The 20,016-nt window shown below is 50.0% G+C and overlaps 1 protein-coding gene across 1 annotated transcript; it reads right to left on the bottom strand.

Annotated features, from left to right (window-relative positions):
- Positions 1–7,205: 7,205 nt before the first annotated feature.
- On the bottom strand, positions 7,206–9,067 carry HTR1D (5-hydroxytryptamine receptor 1D). Its single transcript, XM_037135937.2, has one exon. The coding sequence runs from the start codon at positions 9,045–9,047 to the stop codon at positions 7,914–7,916; it is 1,134 nt and encodes a 377-aa protein (XP_036991832.1). The 5' UTR covers positions 9,048–9,067; the 3' UTR covers positions 7,206–7,913.
- Positions 9,068–20,016: the final 10,949 nt, after the last annotated feature.

The following is a 20,016-nucleotide window of genomic DNA, read 5'->3' as shown; positions in this document are numbered from 1 at the left end:
GGGAGGAGCAGTCAGTGCGGACAGAGGTGGACTGGGTGTCTCGTGGGCGCTGATCTCCCTGTCACCAAGAATGTTCCAGGAGGTGCATCCTTCCTGGTGATGTAGCCCAGACAGTGCTGTGAAGAGAAAGAGCATGCACTTTGGGTGGGACAGACCTAGACTCAAACCACAGCCACGGGCCCCATCACTGCCAGAGGAACCTGCAGACCTCAGGGAGTGTGAAAACAGCCTCGGAAATCCCTGGGTGGCTTCTCGAAGCAGCTGATGAACAGGAGCTGCTTATCACATTGTAACAACCTTCAGCTGGCCCCACCTCCCTGCCCAAGGCCTCAAGCCTGTGCCAATCTGAGAGTGCCCCATGCCGCCGAACCCTGCCACCCTCCTACCTACAGGAGGGCAACGTAGCAGGAGAGAGATTGCCCTTCTGGTATGTCAGGCTGTTCAGCAGCAAGTAACAGAAAAACCCAGCCTACAGAGTTTAAACCGTAAGAATGGATGTGGCTCACTTAACAAGAACTCTGAGACAGGCAGTCCCAGGGATGCTTCAGAGCCTCATCCACTTCACGAGGTCAAGAAACCGGGCTGGCTCTTTCCCCTCTGCCAGCCTCAGGGCATCCGCAGTGTTTCCTTGCAGACCCACAGGGCAGCTGCCCTGCCTTTCTATCCTCCCAGGGCTGCTTCCAAGCAGGAAGCCCTTTGTCTCCCTTGCATGTCTCTCTTTTCCTGTAAGAAGTCTCTTTCTCAAAACTTCCCAGTTTTCTCAAAACCCCCAGACTTCCCCTTACTTCTTACATGACCAATTTGTCCTGGTCTGCCTGGTACTTTTCTGGTTAGCACAGGTCCTGGGAAGCCCCTTAGTCCCTGGCAAATTCGACCTGGTGGTCTCCTTACTTTCGTCCAGAAGTGGGTCCCATGTCTATCCCTTGACCAGTCCCTAGTAAAAGGAATAGAAATATCCCACCTGGTTTAAACCAATCAGAATTCATGTTGCCATTTGAACTGATCTTGGGTTCTGCAAGCAAGGAAGGTGGATGACCACGGGGTGGGCACCTGCTGTGTCCACCACACTCACATAGAGCAGAACTGAGCAGAATCCTGTCCTCGGCAAGGCTCCACTCCCGCTGCTTCCATATTGTCACCATCATGCTGTGTGTGTGTGTGTGTGTGTGTGTGGGTGTGTGTGACTAAGTGTGAAAGAACTGGCAGCATGCCAAGGATGTTGGGGGTTGGGGAGGGTAGAGAATCTTCCCCAGTGGAGCCTTCCTCTCTGATCCGGGAAAACAAGTTTTTATTTTTATTTTTATTTCTATTTTTGTATAGCAAGTTTATTTTAAATTTGGCCTTCGCATGGCCTAATTAGCGTGCAGTTCTCCAGGCACAGTATCCAAATGGGCAGTTTTTGGTTCATAATAATGAAGATCAGAAAACAGCTGCTCTTTCTCCAAAGCTTCCATATCCTTTGTCACTGCAGACTGTGCAGGAGGGGGTGTCTGAGCAGAGGGACAGAGTGGCTGAGTGCATGCTAAGGGGGCACCCCCAGCCACAGCTCACTGGGGACACTGGGGTCCACCAGCTCCCTCACTCTCCTCTTGTTACAGAACAGACACACTGAGCCCGGATGCCGGAGGATGGTATACTCATACTGTCCGGACCACCTACTGGGCTCGATTGTCCACTGCCAAATGGAAAGACATCTCTCAATGCCAGAGATTTGTGAAAAGGAAAGGAAATGTTTATTTAATGCTATACAGACTTAAAGTAGTGACCTAACTCTTCATTAAAATATCAAAGTCCTTTAGGATATCCACCTACACACACAGCGCTCGCTTCTCCCCCTGCCCTAATTCAGGGTACCGTATCTCAGGAAAAGAGCACACATCCGTGTTTCCAGGCCGCTGGCACCATCGGCTCTGTCGCTGTCCAGGCAGGATGCCTAATTAATCCAAAGTCCTGTGGCACCTTCTCACGGTCCACTGGCAAGAGTTCTTTGTACCCATTTTTCCAGGCAAAGTCTCTCCTGCTTCCCAGGCCACGTGGCCAAAGGGAGCACCCCAAAGCCACATGGGCCTCTTTACCAAAGCTGCAGGGGTCTGCACTCTGGCCAAAACCACATGGTTCTCTCCTTCACCTGGGCAAGAGGGTATCTGCACTCTGCCAAAAGCACATGGCTCTCTTCTTCACTTGGCTGCAGGGGTCCCCACTCTGGCAAAGCCACGTGGTTCTCCCTTCAGTGGCTGCTGTGTCTGGGTTTAAATCCTCAAGCCAATCTTCCTCTGTACCCCCATTTCCAACTCCTCCCACAATCAGTTACACCTGCCAGCATTCCTGTATTATTACAAGTTTACTAGGCTGCCACTATGAGTCTGGGCAGGTGTGGTCCCATGTCCTGGAGCCAATCTTCTCCAAGCTTCCATGCAGGTGCTATAACTCGGAGGACCTGCCCCCCAGTTACATCCTGGGGGGAAGTGACTTCCATCCCCCTGGTTCCAAGCCTGGCCACAGCCATTTAACATATCCAAGTGACCCTCCAAATGCTATAGATATGTTAAATGACCATGCCATGGATTAGCTGCGACGCTGTGGCTGTACAAAACAGCCCCGCATGTTCCTGCTCCATGTGTCCTTTCCCCCAACTCACACCTGTGGGGGAAGGGGTGAGGACATCCTATATGTCTCTCCAATAATTCCTAGACACCTTGAGTTCTGGACCCCATTCCAAATCCATTTTTGGGGTCCCCCTCTTGGCTGCAACCTGTATCAGTCTTGCCTACACTACAGTTAGGACAGAACTGCCCTGACTCTGATTTTGGGCCCACCTGCCGCCAAACCTCATGATTTCTGAGATTCTAGCCCCAGAGCCAGTTTATCTTAAAACGTTAAAGACAAAGACATGGAGAATGAGTCATATGTAAACCTGGACATGGTGTTCTGTTCAGTCAGTCACCCCAACAAATACTTATTGAGCATCTACTATATGCCAGACACTGATGTGCTGGGGAGCAAACAGCGACCTTAACAAATAAGATCCCCGCTTTCCCCTCTAGAAGTGGCAGACAGACAAAAAGCAAGAATTGATACATCTATATCATTACCAGTAATATGTATAATAAAAAAATAAATAAAGCCAGGGAAGGGATAGAGAAAGGCTAGGTAAATAGTGTGGGGGAGGGGCGCTCTTCCAGATCAGAGGCCTCTGCACTTTCCAGCCTGCAGGCTGCCATCTAGTTTAGTCAACAAAATTTTGCCGGAATACAGCCAAGCTCGTTTATTTATGTATTGCCTGCGGCTGCTTTCACGCTTTCACAACGGCAGAGTTGAGTGGTTACAATGGAGATCATATGACCTGTAAACCTGACACTATTTACTGTCTGGCCCTTAAACGAAAGTTTGCTGTCACAGTGAGATGCTATTTCACACCCACTAGAGTGACTATAGTCAGAAAGACGACAATGAGTACTGGCGAAGACGTGGACAAATTGGAATGGAAACGAAAAACAGCGCCGTCACCTCGGAAAAGAGTCTGGCTACTCCTCAAAAGGGTAAACACAGACTACATGCGACCCAGCAAGTCCATTCCTGAGTACGTCCCTAAGAGAAATGAAAACAGATGTTCATGAAAAAGCTTGTACGAGAGTGTTCATGGCAGCATTCCTCACAATGGCCGAAAAGTGGCGAGAACCCGCATGTCCATCAGTGGATCAGTGAATAGATGAGGCGCGATGCAGTCATGCAACAGGGTATTATCCGGCAATAAAAAGGAACGTAATAGTGAAATGTGCTACGACAAGGATGAACTGTGAGAACATCACGCTAAATGAGAGAAGCCAGACACAAAGGACCACATACTGCAAGGCTCCACTTGTACCAAATACCCAGAATAGGCAAGTCCAGAGACAGAACAGATGAGTGAGCGTCTGGGCAAGGGAGGCGGGGAACGGTGGCTGCGGGTGCGGGGCTTCTCTCTGGAGCGATGGAAGTTGTCCGTGGTGAGGAGCATGGCTCTCTGAGGGCACTGAAAGGCGTTGAATCGTCCACTTTCAATGGGTGAACTGTAGAGCGTGTGAATTGCACATCAATAAATCTGTTTTTAAAAGGTTTACCAACCTTTGCTCTAATCAGGGAAGTCCCCTGAAAAGGAGGCATTTGAGTTTCTTTTGTAATTGGCTCAGAGCTCTCAGACAGTAACAGATGGCATTTTACTGAACACTTATGTGCCGGGCACTGTGTGAAGCATTTTACAATCGTTGCCTCATTTAATCCTCACAAACAGCTATTGGCTTAGGTACAGACAACCCCATTTAAGAGACGAAGATACTGGAGTTCCGGCCGAGATGGAGGCGTAGGTAGGAACCCTTTGCTTCCTCGCACAACCAAAAGGAGGATAACAGATGATCTAAAATCAATAAACAACCAGAAGTGCCAGAACATCAGACTCCGTGGAGCTCTGACAACCAAGGAACCAAAAAAACAGTCAACCAGAACAACCAGACCAGTGAGCCAAGACAAAGAAATAGGGCTCAAATGAAAGAGCAGAGCAAAGCTTCAGAAAGAGAACTAAGCAATGAGGCGATAGCCAATGTATCTGTTGGAGAATTTAAGGTCCTGGTAACCAAAATGCTCACAGAACTGATTGAGCTTGGTCAAAAAAATGAAAAAACAAATGAAAGATACCCAAAATGAAATAAAGCGAAATATTCAGGGAACCAACAGGGACAGGAAGGAAACCAGGACTTAAATCCATGCTTTGGAGCAGAAGGAAGAAATAAACATTTGGCCAGAACAGAATGAAGAAATAAGAATTCAAAGAAATGAGGAGAGGCTTAGGAACCCCCGGGACATCTTTAAACATTCTAATGTCCAAATTATAGGGGTACCAGAAGGGGAAGGGGAAGAGAAACAAATGGAAAACTTATTGGAACAAATAATAAAGGAAAACTTCCCCAATCTGGTGAAGGAAATAGACTTCCAGGAAGTCCAGGAAGCCACAGAGTCCCAAAGAAGTTGGACCCCAAGAGGAACACACCAAAGTGAGTCATCATTAAGTTACCCAAGATTAAAGATAAAGAGAGAATCCTAAAAGCAGCAAGAGAAAAGGAGACAGTTACCTACAAAAAAGTTCCCATAAGACTGTCAGCTGATTTCTCAAAGGAAACCTTGCAGGCAAGAAGGGGCTGGGAAGAAGTATTTGAACTCATGATATGCAAGGACCTACATCCAAGATGACTCTATCCAGCAAAGCTTTCATTTAGAATGGAAGGGCAGATAAAGTGCTTCCCAGATAAGGTCAAGTTAAAGAAGTTCATCATCACCAAGCCCTTATTATATAAAATGTTAATTTCATATAATGAAATTATATGTCTCTTATCTAAGAGACTTAGATAAGAAATTTCTTAGATAAGAGACTTATCTAAGAAAAAGAAGATCGAAAATATGAACAGTAAAATGACAACAAACTCACAACTATCAACAAATGAACCTAAAAGAAAATACAAACAACAAAAAGAAAACCTAAGCAAACAACTAGAATCAGAGCAATGGACGTCACATGGAGAGATTTCAGTGAGGAGGCAGAAGGGAGGAATGGGTAGAAAGGTACAGGGAAAAAGAAGCATAATTGGAAGGCATAAAATAGACAGGGAGAGGTATAGGAAACAGAGAACTCGAAAAACTTATATGTATAACCAATGGTCATGAACTAAGGGGGGGAATGCTGGAGGGTTGAGGCTGCAGGGCAGAGGCGGGATAAAGAGGGAGAAATTGGGAGAACTGTAATAGCTTAATCAATAAAATATATTTGTAAGAAAAGATGAAGAAACTGGAGCACAGAGAGGTTAGGTGACTTACCTCAGGCCACACAGCTGATAGATGGCACACCTGGGATCTAGCTCCAGGTGTTTGACTTCAAGGCCTATGTCCTTAACTGCTGAGACACACTGAATGTGGCTCCCTGTCCAGCCTCTCAATTACTGATCTTTCCCGGAAAGAGCATGCTGGGTGTGGAGGAGAGCAGTGAGATGCTGAGCAATGGTTCTGGGTGCGGGGAGGGGCCTCACAGGGGGAGCAAGACACGAACACAGTGCTTCCCAAAGTTTCGAGGCAGAGAAGTCACTTAATGCAGGACACAGGAGCAAGGCTGGTGTTAAATGCAGATTCCTGGGCCCCACTCCCAGAGAGTCTGTCTTAGTGGCTCTCAGTTAGGGACGAGAAATCCAGTGTTAACAAACTCCCTGGGAGAGTCTAATGCAGATGGTCCAGGGCCCACACCGTGAGATGTCCTGCAGAAACTTCAAAGTCAGCCCAAGACCCTTCCGCGTGTCCCCCCGCTGATCTTGGCATCCTTCTTTTCCCTACTCCTCCTTGATATCCCATATTCCTGCCTCCCCTCCTCCCTGGGCCCAGAGACCCCAGGGAGCATTGCAGGCCTCCTGGGCTCTGTTCCTGCTCTTCTCTCCACCCGATGCCATCTTTCCCATCCTCCTTTGCCCTGGCCCGAAAGAGGTCTCATCGCCTCTCCCCTTCCTTAGCCTCCCATCCCACAAGGGCTCATCTCTTGGGGGTCTGCTGAAGGCTCATCTCTTTAGGAAAGCTTCCCTAACTAAAGGCGAGTGTCCGCCCACACCTGTGAAATGAGGAAGAGGTGTAAATGAGAAGATGCAGTCAAGAGCACTGCAGGCCCTCAGTAAATAGTAGCTCTTCCTTCTACATCACCTGACCTGGGGCACACCAGTTTCTGCACCTCTAGAATGGTAAGAGCTCTTGTGCCAAGCGCTGTATGAAAATATATAGTGACACTCCTACTATTGTTGCCATTTTACAGTTGAGGAAAGTGAGGCAAAGAGGGACTAATAAACCTGTCCAAGGCATTGACCCAGTGAGGAACTGGTAGTCAGTCCTTCAATGTGGACTGAGGCACCAGGTCCCTGGCTCTACTCATCGGCTTACACCGACTCTCACTGTCATGAGCTTCCATGCGATGACAAATGCCAGGGCTCTGGCCGAGGGCCGAGCATGTAGTAGGTGCTCAATAAACGCTGGAGACAAAAGCAAAAGGAAAGATTTCTACGTCCAGGTGGAGGAAGAAAAATTACTCAAAGACTTTGCTGATCATGAGGTCTCATGCTTTTTATTTGACAAGACTCACGTCTTAAGATCTCTCATGAGAACTGGATGTGAAAATTCAGGAAAAAATTCAGAATGGTGTCCACTCAAAGCTTGGTGGGTACACAGCCGTCATCCTCCCTCAGTGGGGAGTGACGGTGCGTTGTAGCTTCAGAACATCAGGCACAGGGTGCGGAGATACCGGAGAGGGAGGGGCACAGGGTGGCTGATGGGGTTCCAGACACTCCACTCCCCTGCTCCCAGCTTCTGACCCCTGCCACTCCACACTGTTCTCACCACGCATGAACCACTGGGAGATTCAACCTAATGAGAAATCACAGGAAGAAATCCCTGGGTGTTATTTTCCAACTAAGGTGCTGCACGGAATGGAGACGCCTCCATCCTGACTCCCAATTCTCCTTCCATTCAAGTCGTCCAGCTCATCCACCCAGCTCTGAGTTCCACACAACACTTAGGTAGACCAGAAAGCCCCTGACCGATGGGTCTTCCCACAGTCCATTTTCCACCAGAAGTGCATCAATGGGTAACTTGTGGGTCCTGTTTCTTCCCAGACAGGTGAATCCTGAAGATACGCGAAGGGAAACGAACCGTCTCTGTCCCCTTCACATGGAGTCCCGGACTTCGGTGGCTCAGAAACAAGCAGACAAAAGAAAAAAGGGATCACGGGACAAATCTATGGATTGAGCCCGGACCCAAAAGACTAGGATGAACCTAAATCCCTGGAAAAACAGAAAAAGACCATTCGGACGGGGCCACAGGACACGAAAGACAACAAGAGCCACCACCGAACAAGACTAAGAGGCTTTCCGGAAACGGACCACTTTCTGAAACGCTTGCCGAAACTCTTTGTTAAACACAGTGTAGATGATTGGATTGATGAGGGAGTTCAAGTAGCCAAGCCAGGTGAAGAAGTCGAAAAGGGCCGGGTGGATCCAGCACGCGTCCCGGCAGATGGGGAGGACCAAGGATGCCACGAAGAAGGGCAGCCAGCAGACCAGAAAGGCCCCCAGGATGACCCCCAGTGTCCGAGTGGCCCTCCGTGCCCGGGCCGCGGAAAGCCTCTTGCGCTCCAGGACGCTGTCCGCCAGCTTGACTTTCACGTGGTTGAAGAAGAGAGCGGAGCCGGCCCAGTGGCCGTGGGCGTCGTGCAGGCCGGGGCTGAGCGCGCAGAGCGAGGGGCGCGCCGAGCCCGTGATGAGCTGGGCGGTGGTGAAGCGCTTCCCATGGAGGGACGGCGGGTTCTGGATGCGCTTCCGAGCGGCCAGGTAGATGCGGCCGTAGAGGATGACGAGCAGCACGGACGGGATGTAGAAGGCCCCGCAGGTGGAGTAGATGGTGTAGGAGATCTGGGACGTGTTCACCAGGCAGTCCGACATCTCTTCGCGAGCTTTGGCCTGCCGCCAGAAGAGCGGCGGGATGGAGATGCAGACGGAGATGGCCCAGACCACGGCGATCATGGCCGCTGCGTGGCGGGCCGTCCGGCGCTTGCTGTACTCCAGGGCATCGGTGATGGCCCAGTACCTGTCCAGAGCGATGACACAGAGATGCAGGATGGAGGCCGTGCAGCACGTGATGTCGGAAGACAGCCAGATGTCACACAGGACTTGGCCGAAGCTCCAGGTGCGGGTGGTGGTGTACGCGATGCTGATGGGCATGACCAAGACGGAAACTAGGAGGTCAGTCACGGCCAGGGAGCCAATGAGATAGTTGGCTGGGGTGTGGAGCTTCCTGGTGAGGAAGATGGTGGTCAGCACGAAGGCGTTGGAAAGGACTGTGGCCAGTGTGATGATGGAAAGAAGCACCACGAGAGAAATCCGGAGGGCCTGGAGTGTCCCCGGGTCCCACACTTCTGGGGTTTCTGTAGCATTGAGAGACCTGTTGGAGGCCTCCTGGAGAAGGCCTTCCACTGAGTGGTTTCGTGGGGACATTCTAGGTGGCTGTCTTCTCCCACCAGCCCTGACACGCACGGCTTCCTCTTTCACAGTTGTCTTGCCCACAGAACAAGGGCATCCTGTGTCGCACGGGAGGGCCCATTGCTCAGAGCAGACCACAGCAAAGAGGCCCCATTGAGCACTAAGGTCACTACCAGCGGGTGGTTCAAGGTCTTTCCTACACCGGATGAATCCCAGGATGTCTCACTGTTCTGGAACTCTGCCCAGCAAATGGTCAAGCCCAATGGACACATGCTGAATGTGTCAGACATTTACCAGTGTGGGCAATGCCTCGGGCATTCTGGCTTTTTCCAAAGCTTATGAGGTACATGTGTTTAACAAAAACTTCAGAATTTCCCCCATCCTCCTCTGAGACGACTGGGGATTTCAGGTGGGGGCTCTGGGGAGCTTTTAAAACTGGAGACAAAAGGAAATGCCCAGCTGAGTCAGAGAGAAAGTCCAGTCAACAGCTTGCAGTTTTCCCTCGTTCATCTTGACACATCATGAGGCACTCAACTTTGGCTCCTGTCCCCCTGACCGTTTTGAGCCTGAACAGACAAAAACATTCCAGTTACCAATACTCAAAGAATGGGAGAGCTGGGGGAAGGCAAAACAAACAGATCAAGGCCAGCTCATCCAGGAAGGCACGTATTCTGAGCTCTAGAGTTTTTAAAAGAAACAAAGTAAAGAGTTAAGTTCTAGCAGGACAGTTTAGACGCTTCAGATTAATTTTAAGATGAACAGATACTGCTTAGTGCTGGCATTCTCAGAAGTGTCAGGAGAACACAGGGGAGGGCAATGCGCCCCACCCCCGCAACTCCCAGGGGGCGCAAAATATCACAGCGGCCTTGTTACAAGTACAGGAAATCAGCTCTGTAAATTGTGAATCAGAAATCCTTCTATTTATTCAACGGAAACTAAACAAAATAACTGCACAGAAAAAAAAAGCTAGGAAAGATACCAAGTTGTTACAATAGTTCCTCTTGAAATTGGTCAGGAAGTGACTTTCCTTCTTTTCATGTGACTTCTCCAAACTTCCTAGAGTAAGCATGCTTGACTTTTCACCACCACCCCCCAAAATACCTTCTTGTTAAGCCAATAAATGAAATCCCTAAACATTTTTCATAGTGAAAGTTCAAATTCAGAAAATACATTCAGCCTTCCAAATAGAACCAGCAAATGTAGTCCCAAGCAAATCTTGAAGACTCATTTTCTTTTCCCCTCTGGTCTTGAACCTGGGTTTCCGTATTTCGCACTTGGGCAGGTTGCCGGGTCTTGAGGACCTTGGTATTGCTGACCAGAGTGAGGCAAGCCAGAGAGTAGTCAGCGCAGGCCCATTCCCGGCATGACCCCAGCTGAAGTCCGTGGGGCCTGGCAGGCAGCCCCTGGGGGCACGGGGTTAGTGAGAGGAATGCCAAGACCTCTGAGCCCCATCCACACTCCCATGGAGCCTCTCCCCGCCTTGTGTGGAATGCTACAGCTGCACCAGGAAACCCTATAATTCATTTCCTTTCTTCCAGCTCAACTTAGCAAACAGGTTCTGCCCTGGACACATCCACAGCCTAGAGAAGACATGTTGGACCCTGAAATGGAGCTGGCAAGGCAGAATATGTATATGTACTTAAAAATGGGATCATTGCGCCCTGGCTGGTGTAGCTCCGTGGATTAAGCCCAGGCCTGCGAACCGGAGGATTGCGGCTCGAGTCCCAGTCAGGGCACATGCCTGGGCTGCAGACCGGTTCCCAGCAGAGGGTGCACAAGAGGCAATCATACACTGATATTTCTCTTCCTCTCTCCTTCCCTTCCCCTCATACACAAATAAAAATAAATTTAAAAAAAAGAAAAGGGAGAGCACTATAGCGAAAAAAAAGGGGGGGATCATTGCACTTACGTATAGATTTGTCTGGTAGTTTGCATATTTTTCAACTTAATAACTTGGAACAATGTTCTGTAAATCACCCCAACAACATCATTCTTAAGGGCTACACATTGTTCCACAGGTTGGCTACGTTGAGGACAAGGGTTTCATTAGTCCAGGTTGAGACAGATGGCATTCCCGGTGGCTGAGAAGGCAACAGCAAAGGCCTGGAGGGTCAGAAAGTGCAAGGCAGTCAGAGAGGGGCAGAGAGACCAGCGGGCAGGAGTGCAGAGACTGGAGACGGCAAGGCCCAGGAGGCGGCTGGGGCCAGGGCTGGGAGGCAGCAAGGCCCAGGGCAGAGCTGATCTTGGACCACTGGGCAATCTGGGCTCTAGGTCCTGTTCCCTCGCAGCCTTCCTGTATGACCTTGGGAAAGTCCTTTACTCTTTCGGGGTCTCAGATTGCTTCCCCCAAACAGTGGCCGCCCTGCCTGCTGCCAGGGCTGCTGTGAAGTTTCCGAGGCTTCCCACAAGGCCAACCTTTGGCACCCACGGGTACCAGGAGGTGCCAGGAATCATTGCCATCCCACTCCCCTTCCCCACGGCTCGGCTCAGGGCTCTGTAGGGAAGGTTCTGCCTGTGTCTGTTGATTTATTTTTAAACATTAAGAAGCTACAGCTGTAATGTGGTAGCTTTCCTCCCACTCCCCCAAATTGTGGGTGCTTCGTCTTAAAAAAAATCTGCCTGGAGGAGGGAAAATAGTCTCAATTTGAGGAAACCAGTCTTAAGGCACCTTCTCCAACATATTCCCAAAGTTTGAAGAATATTGTTAGAATCCTTCTCACTGGGGCTGTTGGGATGTTCTGGGCACTGGGCTGGCCTTGGAGCTCAGACTCACCGGAGCTGGGAAGTGGGCAACACGGCCCCCTACTGACAAAGAGCCAACCGATGCTCAGAGAGGTGAGGTCACCTGCCCAAGGTCCCGCAGGTGGAAGTGGAAAACCGAGTGGAAATTTCCATTCTTCTCTGCACTGCGTCGATTCAGGAAGAAAAGCCGCAAGGGGCCTGGGCCTCCAGCAGCGAAGCTGGCTTGGGATCCCATGGTGATAAGTGAAAATATGATCTCTCCTGCCCCACCCCAAAAGCCTCTGGCTAAAGATTCCTCCCACTTTGGTTCACATGAAAAATGTGAAGTTGGGTTGGACTGTTCGGAATTTTCTTCCTTCCAGACAGTCTGGGCGAGTGAGGCACTGTCATTTCTCACGGGCGAAGCTGGTGTTCTTGCCCCACAAACCCATGCGGTCACTCCTCGGGTTCCAGGAATTCCAGTGACCTCATTCCAGTGAAAGGCATGGGCTCAGACAGCCCTGAGAGGCTGGTGGGTGACACCTTGGGAAGAAGGACAGGATGGACTGCCTCCGTCCGGATGTGGCTCTGCAGGAGGCCACACCATTCGGCGGCCACCGCCTTCCTCTCCTGCCTGCTGTCCTTCCCCATCCCGAAGGGAGTTGGGGCACTTCCCACAATCTGGCTACCTCTGGGGACACAGACTGTAGTGCTACAATCAACCACCTCCCGCCCATCACGCTTTGAGTACTAAATAAAAAATGCAAATTCAAACAACAGGGAGGGCCCATTCTCACCCAGCAGGCAGGTAGACGTTTTTAATCGGATGATGCCATGTCGTTTGGTTAGGGTGTGTAGAGCAAGGGGACTTGTCACCTGCCACCAGGAGAGTAGAAGTTGGAGAAACCTGGTTAGGAAACACTTTGGTATTATCTCATAAAGCTAAATATGTAGTGATGACCTCATGGCTCGGTGGTTTCGCTCCTAGGTCCGAGTGTCCAGCACCCTTGGGTGAGCTCCTCAGCCGACAGCAGCAAGAATGGTTGAGGTAGCCCTGGCTGGTGTGGCTCAGTGGATTCAGTGCTGGCCTTTGAACTGAAAGGTCACCTGTTCGACTCCCAGTCAGGGCATATGCCTGGGTTGTGGGCCAGGTCCCCAGCAGGGGCATGTGAGGGACAACGGATCAATGTTTCTCTCGCACATCAATGTTTTTCTCCCTCTCCTTCTCCCTCCCTTCCCCTCTCTCCAGAAAGAAAGAAACAAAATCTTCAAAAAAAAAAAAAAAAGAATGGCCACGGTAGCACTGCCTGGAGTAGCAAACAACAAGAAACCACCAAACGCCCATCAGCAGCCGAACAGCGGAGTGTGGCCTAGTCCCACGACGCGGTGCCGCGGAGAAGCAGAACTGAGTAAACCCAGGCTGCACGCATGCTCACAAACATCACGCTGAGTGCCAAGGTCAAAGCCATGCGAGAAGAAACAAACTGTTTAGACATGTAAATACATATGGCAACACCATAAGGAAAAGCAAGAAAATGTTAAATATAGAATTAAACCCGGAGAGCAAAGGATGTGGGAATACAACTGTGAAGGAGTTTGAAAGATATTGACAATGTGTATTTTTTTAAGCTGGTGGAAGGTACATGGATATTTATTTTTCCTCTTTAATTAGTACGCGTGTTATATGTATTTACGAGGTCTGTCCAGAAGGTATCCAGTCATGTAATATGAAAAATAGAGACATTTTTTGAAGAAGATACGATAAAGATTGTACATAGGACAATGACGCTTCTGTCTCCTTCAAAGTAGGCACCTTGGGACCTCACACTGTTCTCTCAATTGCCATCAGCTGTCCTGTCATATTTTCCTGAATCTCATCAATGATCTGAAACCTCTTCCCTTTCAAAGGTGATTTTAGTTTTGGGAAAAGCCAGAAGTCTCGGGGCACCAAATCTGGTCTGCACAGGAGCTGAGTCACCTGGGTGATTTGATGATTTGCCAAAAAGCTCTGTGAGACATGATGCATTGTCGTGACGAAGCTGCCAATCACCCGTTGCCCACAGCTGTGGCCTTCTGAATCATCCAAAGAGTTTTACGGGGGAATGTTCAAGCTTAACGCAAAATCCGATGCAGATCCGTTGCTCTACTCGCTCAGTCATTTGGAATGCAAGGGCCACACAGCGCACATGCTCACTCAGCAGCGTCTACCACCCTCACTGACTAGGGCAGTGAAGTCGTCACTGTTCACGCACGCGCATTCCAGTCCACTCGCCGTGGCTGCCATGTTACATCGACGTCCATTCTCATTATATTAACAAACCATTCTCGTTATATTAACAATGACTAGACTTTTTCCAGGCAGACCTCGTATAATCTATTGTAGAGAATGATATATTTGTTGTTTTTCTTCAACTATTTTGTACGTTATTTAAAAAGAACCATACTACCAGCAATGACGTTGATACATTGTAACACATTAATACTTATTGGTACATTGGAGTCCCAAAGATCTGGATTCCGGTCTCAGCTTTGCCACTGCTGGCAGGGGAGCCGGGTAGCTGAGGACAAGTCACAACTTCTCTTTGACCTTCGGCTTCTTCCGTGGTAAAATGGGAACACATGCCTGGCTATGCTGCCCCCCAGAGGTGTTCGGTGATTCCAGTAAGATCGCGTATGTGATATGCTGTCGACTGTGGAGTTCTGAACACATGTAATAATGGTAACAAAGATGGAGGGCAGTGGCTGAAAGCATACTTTTTTGAGAGAGAAAGGAAGGAAGGGAGAGACACTTTTATCGGTTGTTCCATTCATGTATACATTCGTAGTTGACCTTTTAAAAAAGATTTTATTTATTTATTTTTAGAGAGGGAGGAAGGGAGGGAGAAAGAGAGGGAGAGAAACATCAGTGTGTGAGAGATATATTGATTGCTTGCCTCTTGCACACCCCCAACTGGGGACCTGGTTGGCAACCCAGATATGTGCCCTGACTGGGAATCAAACCGGTGATCCTTTGGTTTGCAGGGCCAGACCAGCCAGGACACTGGTTGACTCTTGTATGTGCCCTGACTTAGGATCAAACCTGCAACCTTGGCATATTGGGATGATGCTCTAACCAACTGAGCTCCCCGGCCAGGGCCCGAAAGCGTACATTTTATGTCAGGAAGTCTCTGGTCCCAATCTCTGTGGCTCCACTTTCTCTCTGTGGCCATTGGGTAAGTCATTCAAGCTCTCCAGGCGGTGGAGATGCTAATCCATGCCTCACAAGAGTTGAGAAAGAAGGGGTAAGATCATGGACCCAAATGCCCAGCGTAGTAAATGATGACTTCTCAGGTTCCTCTAAGATGTATCCAGTCATATCCAGGTCCCCAACAAGATCTCTTCCACTACCAGAAACGAGGCATCACTGTCCATTCCAGTGAGCAATGGTGGCCATTGTCAGAACTACCCATCAGCCATACCAGGGGGCTTCTCCCCTGCCCATCACAGCTGCAGCACAAACTCCCCTGAGCCCAGCAGCATCACCCCTGGAACCCGGATCACAAGAACTCCAGCCACACCAGGCATCCCTCAGCTGCAGCATCTCTGCAGAGGGATGAAGGGGGAAAAGCAGGCAGTCGGACCTGAGTCCCAACCCCAGCTTCTTCCTCAGGCCACCTCTGACCACAGCTGATTGGACTGGGATGGCTATGGGAGCCGAGATACACCAGGCAGCTTTTCTCTCGGGGATCTAGAATGGGGACTGAGAGCAGCCGGGCAGACAGACGATGGAGGGGGAGCAACTGGAAAGCTAAGCATCCTGAGGCTGGAGTCGCCAAGCCACAGCCAGGACCAAAGCCACAGCGAGTGGCTTTGGGGGAGCAGAAAAGCCACCAATAAACAAAGGAAACAGATCTGCAGAAAGAAGCAGGAGAAGGGAGCAGCCAGAGAGGGGAACCACCTGCCCTAGGAGAGGAAGGAGAGGAAGGAGAGCGAGCCTTTGGGCCAGGGATACTCCTCCCAGTCTTCGATGTCCATGAGTGACCTCGGTTCCCAGGAAACCTCGGTGGTACCAGCTCTTGCTTTTCCTAGTCCGGCCAGTTCAAATGGGCACAATAGGGTTCCAGAAACAGAAATAAGACAGAATAAGGATTCTCAATTCCTTCCCACCAAGCAATGCCCACTGCGGATCAAAGCAATTCATTTCACCTCCTGGGCTGTTCTTCCTCAGATGTAAATTGCGGTAGCAGCGCCTTTCTCCCCAACTGCTGTGCGGATTCAGTGAAGGAGGGAACACGGCCTCGCTGTGGCTGTCACACAGCGGGGGTCCTTTTGATCCGACTTCGCTCAGGCCTCCCACCCCCGGAGATCGTCAGCTCCCCTTTCCAAAGGGCCTGGACTTGAACAAAGTCATAAAACTTAGCCAGAAACAAAGGGGAAGGATGGGTTTCATGGATGCTCAGAAGCCAGCCTCATCCTTCTGGAGGAAAACAGAAACAAACATAAACATGCCCCCAACCCAAGGCCCTGTGATGCAGATTTGCTGCAGTGGGATAGCTCCCACCAGGGAATTCGAGTCTGCCTGGGCTTTCTCTGGAAGCCGCGTGGTCCGGCCCGGCGGGCCCTGCCCAGGGAAAGATTCCCCCAAATCTGCAGGGGAACCTTTCTTGTGCTTATCATATAAAGTGCACCCACAGCCGCTGTTTCATCTTTCTCTCCACCGCCCAGGGCCTCCTCTGCAAAATCAGGGTATCGTCTACCTGCCAGAGATTGTCATGAGGGTGAAGTAAAATAACACATGTGGGAAGAACTCTGAAAAGTTTTAACGTGGGTGGGTTGTGTGTATATGTATCTATCTATCTATGCATCTATATCTGAGGGCAAGTTTGGAAATCTAATCAGTATCTTGAGCAAGTCAATCTTTCACCTCAGTTTCTCTAATTATAAAATCTGAAAAATGTAGGAAATTCAAAGTAGCCAAACCTCTGGCCCAAAACTTCCACTCTCAGCTATAAAACCAACTAAAACATGTATGTCCATCAAAAGACTTGTGCAAGAATCGCTGACAACGGCACTATTAACAACCTCATAGCGAAAACTGCACTGACAATAGAACGGATAAACCCACTGGGGCAACTTCATATGACACAACACTATCCGTCCCTGAGAAGGGACCCAGCTCCACGCTACACACAGCCACACAAGTGAGATCTCGCCAAGGTGAGCAGCTCAACATGATGGCACCACGTGTGATTCAAACTCCGTATGAGAACAGGAAAAACTGACCGGTGCTGACGGAAGTCACACTAGTGGGAAGCCCTTGTGGGGAGGGGATGCAGGACTGGGAAGAAGCATAAGGGGGCTCGTGGGTGCAAGTCACACTCTGTTCTTCAGCCAGGAGAGCTCTCTCTGTGAAAACGCGTCAGCCTGCACATTTGTAGTCTGGGCACTTCTGTCTTTGTAAAAAGCTTACCCGGAAAAGGAGTGGTTAAGGGCCTAACAACCTTAGGCCTCAGGTTTGCTGGTCAAATGGAGACCCTGGGCTTGTCATTTAACATCTCTGAGCTTAGTTTCCTCAAGCAGAAAACGGCAACAATAACAGTATCAGCCTCAAACTGCTCAATAAAAAGCACCAGCCATGTAGTAAATGCTCCATGAATTCTAGTTAGTTATAATTAACAGCCCCTTCCAGGCAGCCATGATTTAGGAAAAACTTTTCAAATGATGTCACCCAGTCCACTGAGATTGCTCATGCCAGAGGGGTGGGTGACTTGCGGAGACCACGGAGCAAAGTTCGGCATCCCTCTTGGCTCAGCGCTTCCGCTGCCCGTGCTGCCTCCACCACCACCTTCCTCTCCCACAAGGAGGAGTATATGTCCTTGGCCCTCCACTCTGGGCTCAGCATGGACTAGCCATGGCCAAGAGAGTGCGGCCGTGCTTGTGGGGACCTGGGCAAAGGGTTCGAATTCTCCCCTGCTACCCCTGGGAAGCAAAGTTATTATCCCCACTTTACAGATGAAGAAACTGAGGTCCAGAGAGGTATAATGACTAGCCCAAGACCACTCAGGTAATACATGGCGTGGCTGGGATGCGAGCCAGAGCCGAGAGACTCTAGAATAGCCATTCCTGTCCACCTGTGGCCATTGAAGGCTTGAAATGTCGGCACTGAGGTGTACTGTAGTGTAAAAGCCCCTGAGTTTCTTTTTTTTAAAAAAGATTTTATTTATTTATCTTTAGAGGAAAGGGAAAGAGAGAGGGGGAGAAACATCAATGTATGGTTGCCTTTCGTGCGTCCCCTGCTGGGAACTGGCCTGCAGGGAACCAGCCTGCAGCCCCGGCATGTGCCCTGACTGGGGATCGAACCGGGATTGTCTGATTCGCAGGCCTGCGCTCAGTCCACTGAGCCACACCAGCCAGGGCTAAAGCCCCTGAGTTTCAAAGCGTTAGTTCAAAACCGAATGTGCCATATCTCATTAATTGTTTTTATATGTTACATGTTAATGTTCAGGACATGTTGAATAAAATATATAATCGAAATTAACTTCACTTTTTCTTTTTTAACATGGCTATCTCTAAATTTTCTAAAATTATATTTGTGACCCTGGCTGGTGTGGCTCAGTTGGTTGGGCGTTATCCTGCAAACACAAAAGTTGCAGGTTCAATTCCCTGTCAGGGCACATGCCTAGGTTGTGGGTTCAGTCCCCATTGGGGAGCGTATGAAAAGCGACCAACTGATGTTTCTTTTCTCTCTCACGTCGATGTTTCTCTCCTCCTCTTTCTCCCTCCCTTCTAAAAATCAATAAGCATGTCCTCAAGTGAGGATTTAAAAAATTAAATAAAATATTATTTGTGGCTTGCATTATATGTCTCTTGGATGGCGCTGCTCTAGAACCAGTGTTTCTCAACAGGGGTGGTATCGCCCTCTAGCGGTCATTTCGAGACTGCTCTCAGGGAATTCGACGCCATCCAGATAAAGGAGTTGAGGCCGCACAGGGCTCGACACCGTCAGGGGCTGGAATAGTAGTGACTGCAAAGTAATGGCCGACATTATTAAGAGCTTACTATGTACCCGACACTGTTTTAAGTGCTCCTGCTATATCAGCTCATCTCAGTCTGACTTCTGAAGTCAGTCCCATCATTGCTATTATTCCCATTTCCCAGGGGAGGGGACTGAGGCTCGGAGAGAGGGCTCGCCTAAATCCCCAAAGCCAGGACTGGCACCTGGCCTTGCTCCACTCCACGACGCACCACCCACAAAAGGCGCTGAGGAAAGTCAGTTCCACTCCCTTCCTCGTTCCACACATATTTGCCCCACGCATGCCTGCACATATTCAAAAAATCTTTGCTGGGTACCTGTCATTTGCCAGGCTTGGTCACTCCCACTTGAAAGGGCCTCTTTTTACCGAGGGAAGGTGGGCGGACACCTCCGTTCCGCACTCAGCCCCGCCCACACAGAAGGGAACGTGGTTGCCGGCGCTGAACAGGCGCAGACAGCAGCGCCTGGGGGCCGCAGGGAAACCGCAGGACCCCAGATCCTGTACTTCTAACAAGCTCCCGCGGACCCCACTGAGTTACTTGTACAGGGGGCAATAGTAATGCGACCCCACGGTTTAAGAAGGATCTCAGAGAGGTCCTGTACAAGTCCCACTCCCTCATGGCACCGAGAGGGAGAGGGACCCAGAGAGGGTGAGACGCTGGCCCGAGGTCACACCGGGAGTTACAGGCAGGGCCGGTCTCCAGATTACCATCAGCGCCCCTTCCACGGCCTCCAGTTTGCGGAGGACCTTGAGGTGAAGGACAGAAGTATCCAGGGGCTTTCATGGCCGTTTCACACCATATGCTGTTGGAATTTTGAAATCCGCCTCCATCTGCAACACACATACACACACACACACCCCTCCCGTCCGAGTTTCCACACTGGCGGCAGAGTAATTCCGGGAGCGGGCTGCCAGGGCGGACCCCCACACTCCGCGAGAAGCCTCTACGGCTGTATCCGGGCCTGGGGCTCCTGCCCTTCGCCACCAGATGCTGCACGCCTGAGTCTCCAGAGAGCACTTGAGCTGATGAGGGAAACCATTTTCACGACAGAGGAGAGGCTGTCTTCTCCGGACTGGATAAACAGGGTACTAACAACAGGAATTCATTTCCTAGAAATTAAACGCTGCATTTGTTAGCATTTATAGGATCCGAATCCTCTATTCACCATCTGCTTTTTCTGCTGGGAGGCACAGTCAGCCATGATGAGGCGCACAAGTCTGGGAGTCAGGTAGGCCGAGTGCTTCCCAGC

The sequence above is a fragment of the Artibeus jamaicensis genome, unplaced genomic scaffold (assembly GCF_021234435.1).
Source record: "Artibeus jamaicensis isolate MK-2021 breed Jamaican fruit bat unplaced genomic scaffold, CSHL_Jam_final scaffold_847, whole genome shotgun sequence".
NCBI classification, from domain to species: domain Eukaryota; kingdom Metazoa; phylum Chordata; class Mammalia; order Chiroptera; family Phyllostomidae; genus Artibeus; species Artibeus jamaicensis.
The sequence above is the reverse complement of the archived record's forward strand: the minus strand, read 5'-3'. Positions and strand labels throughout refer to the sequence as shown.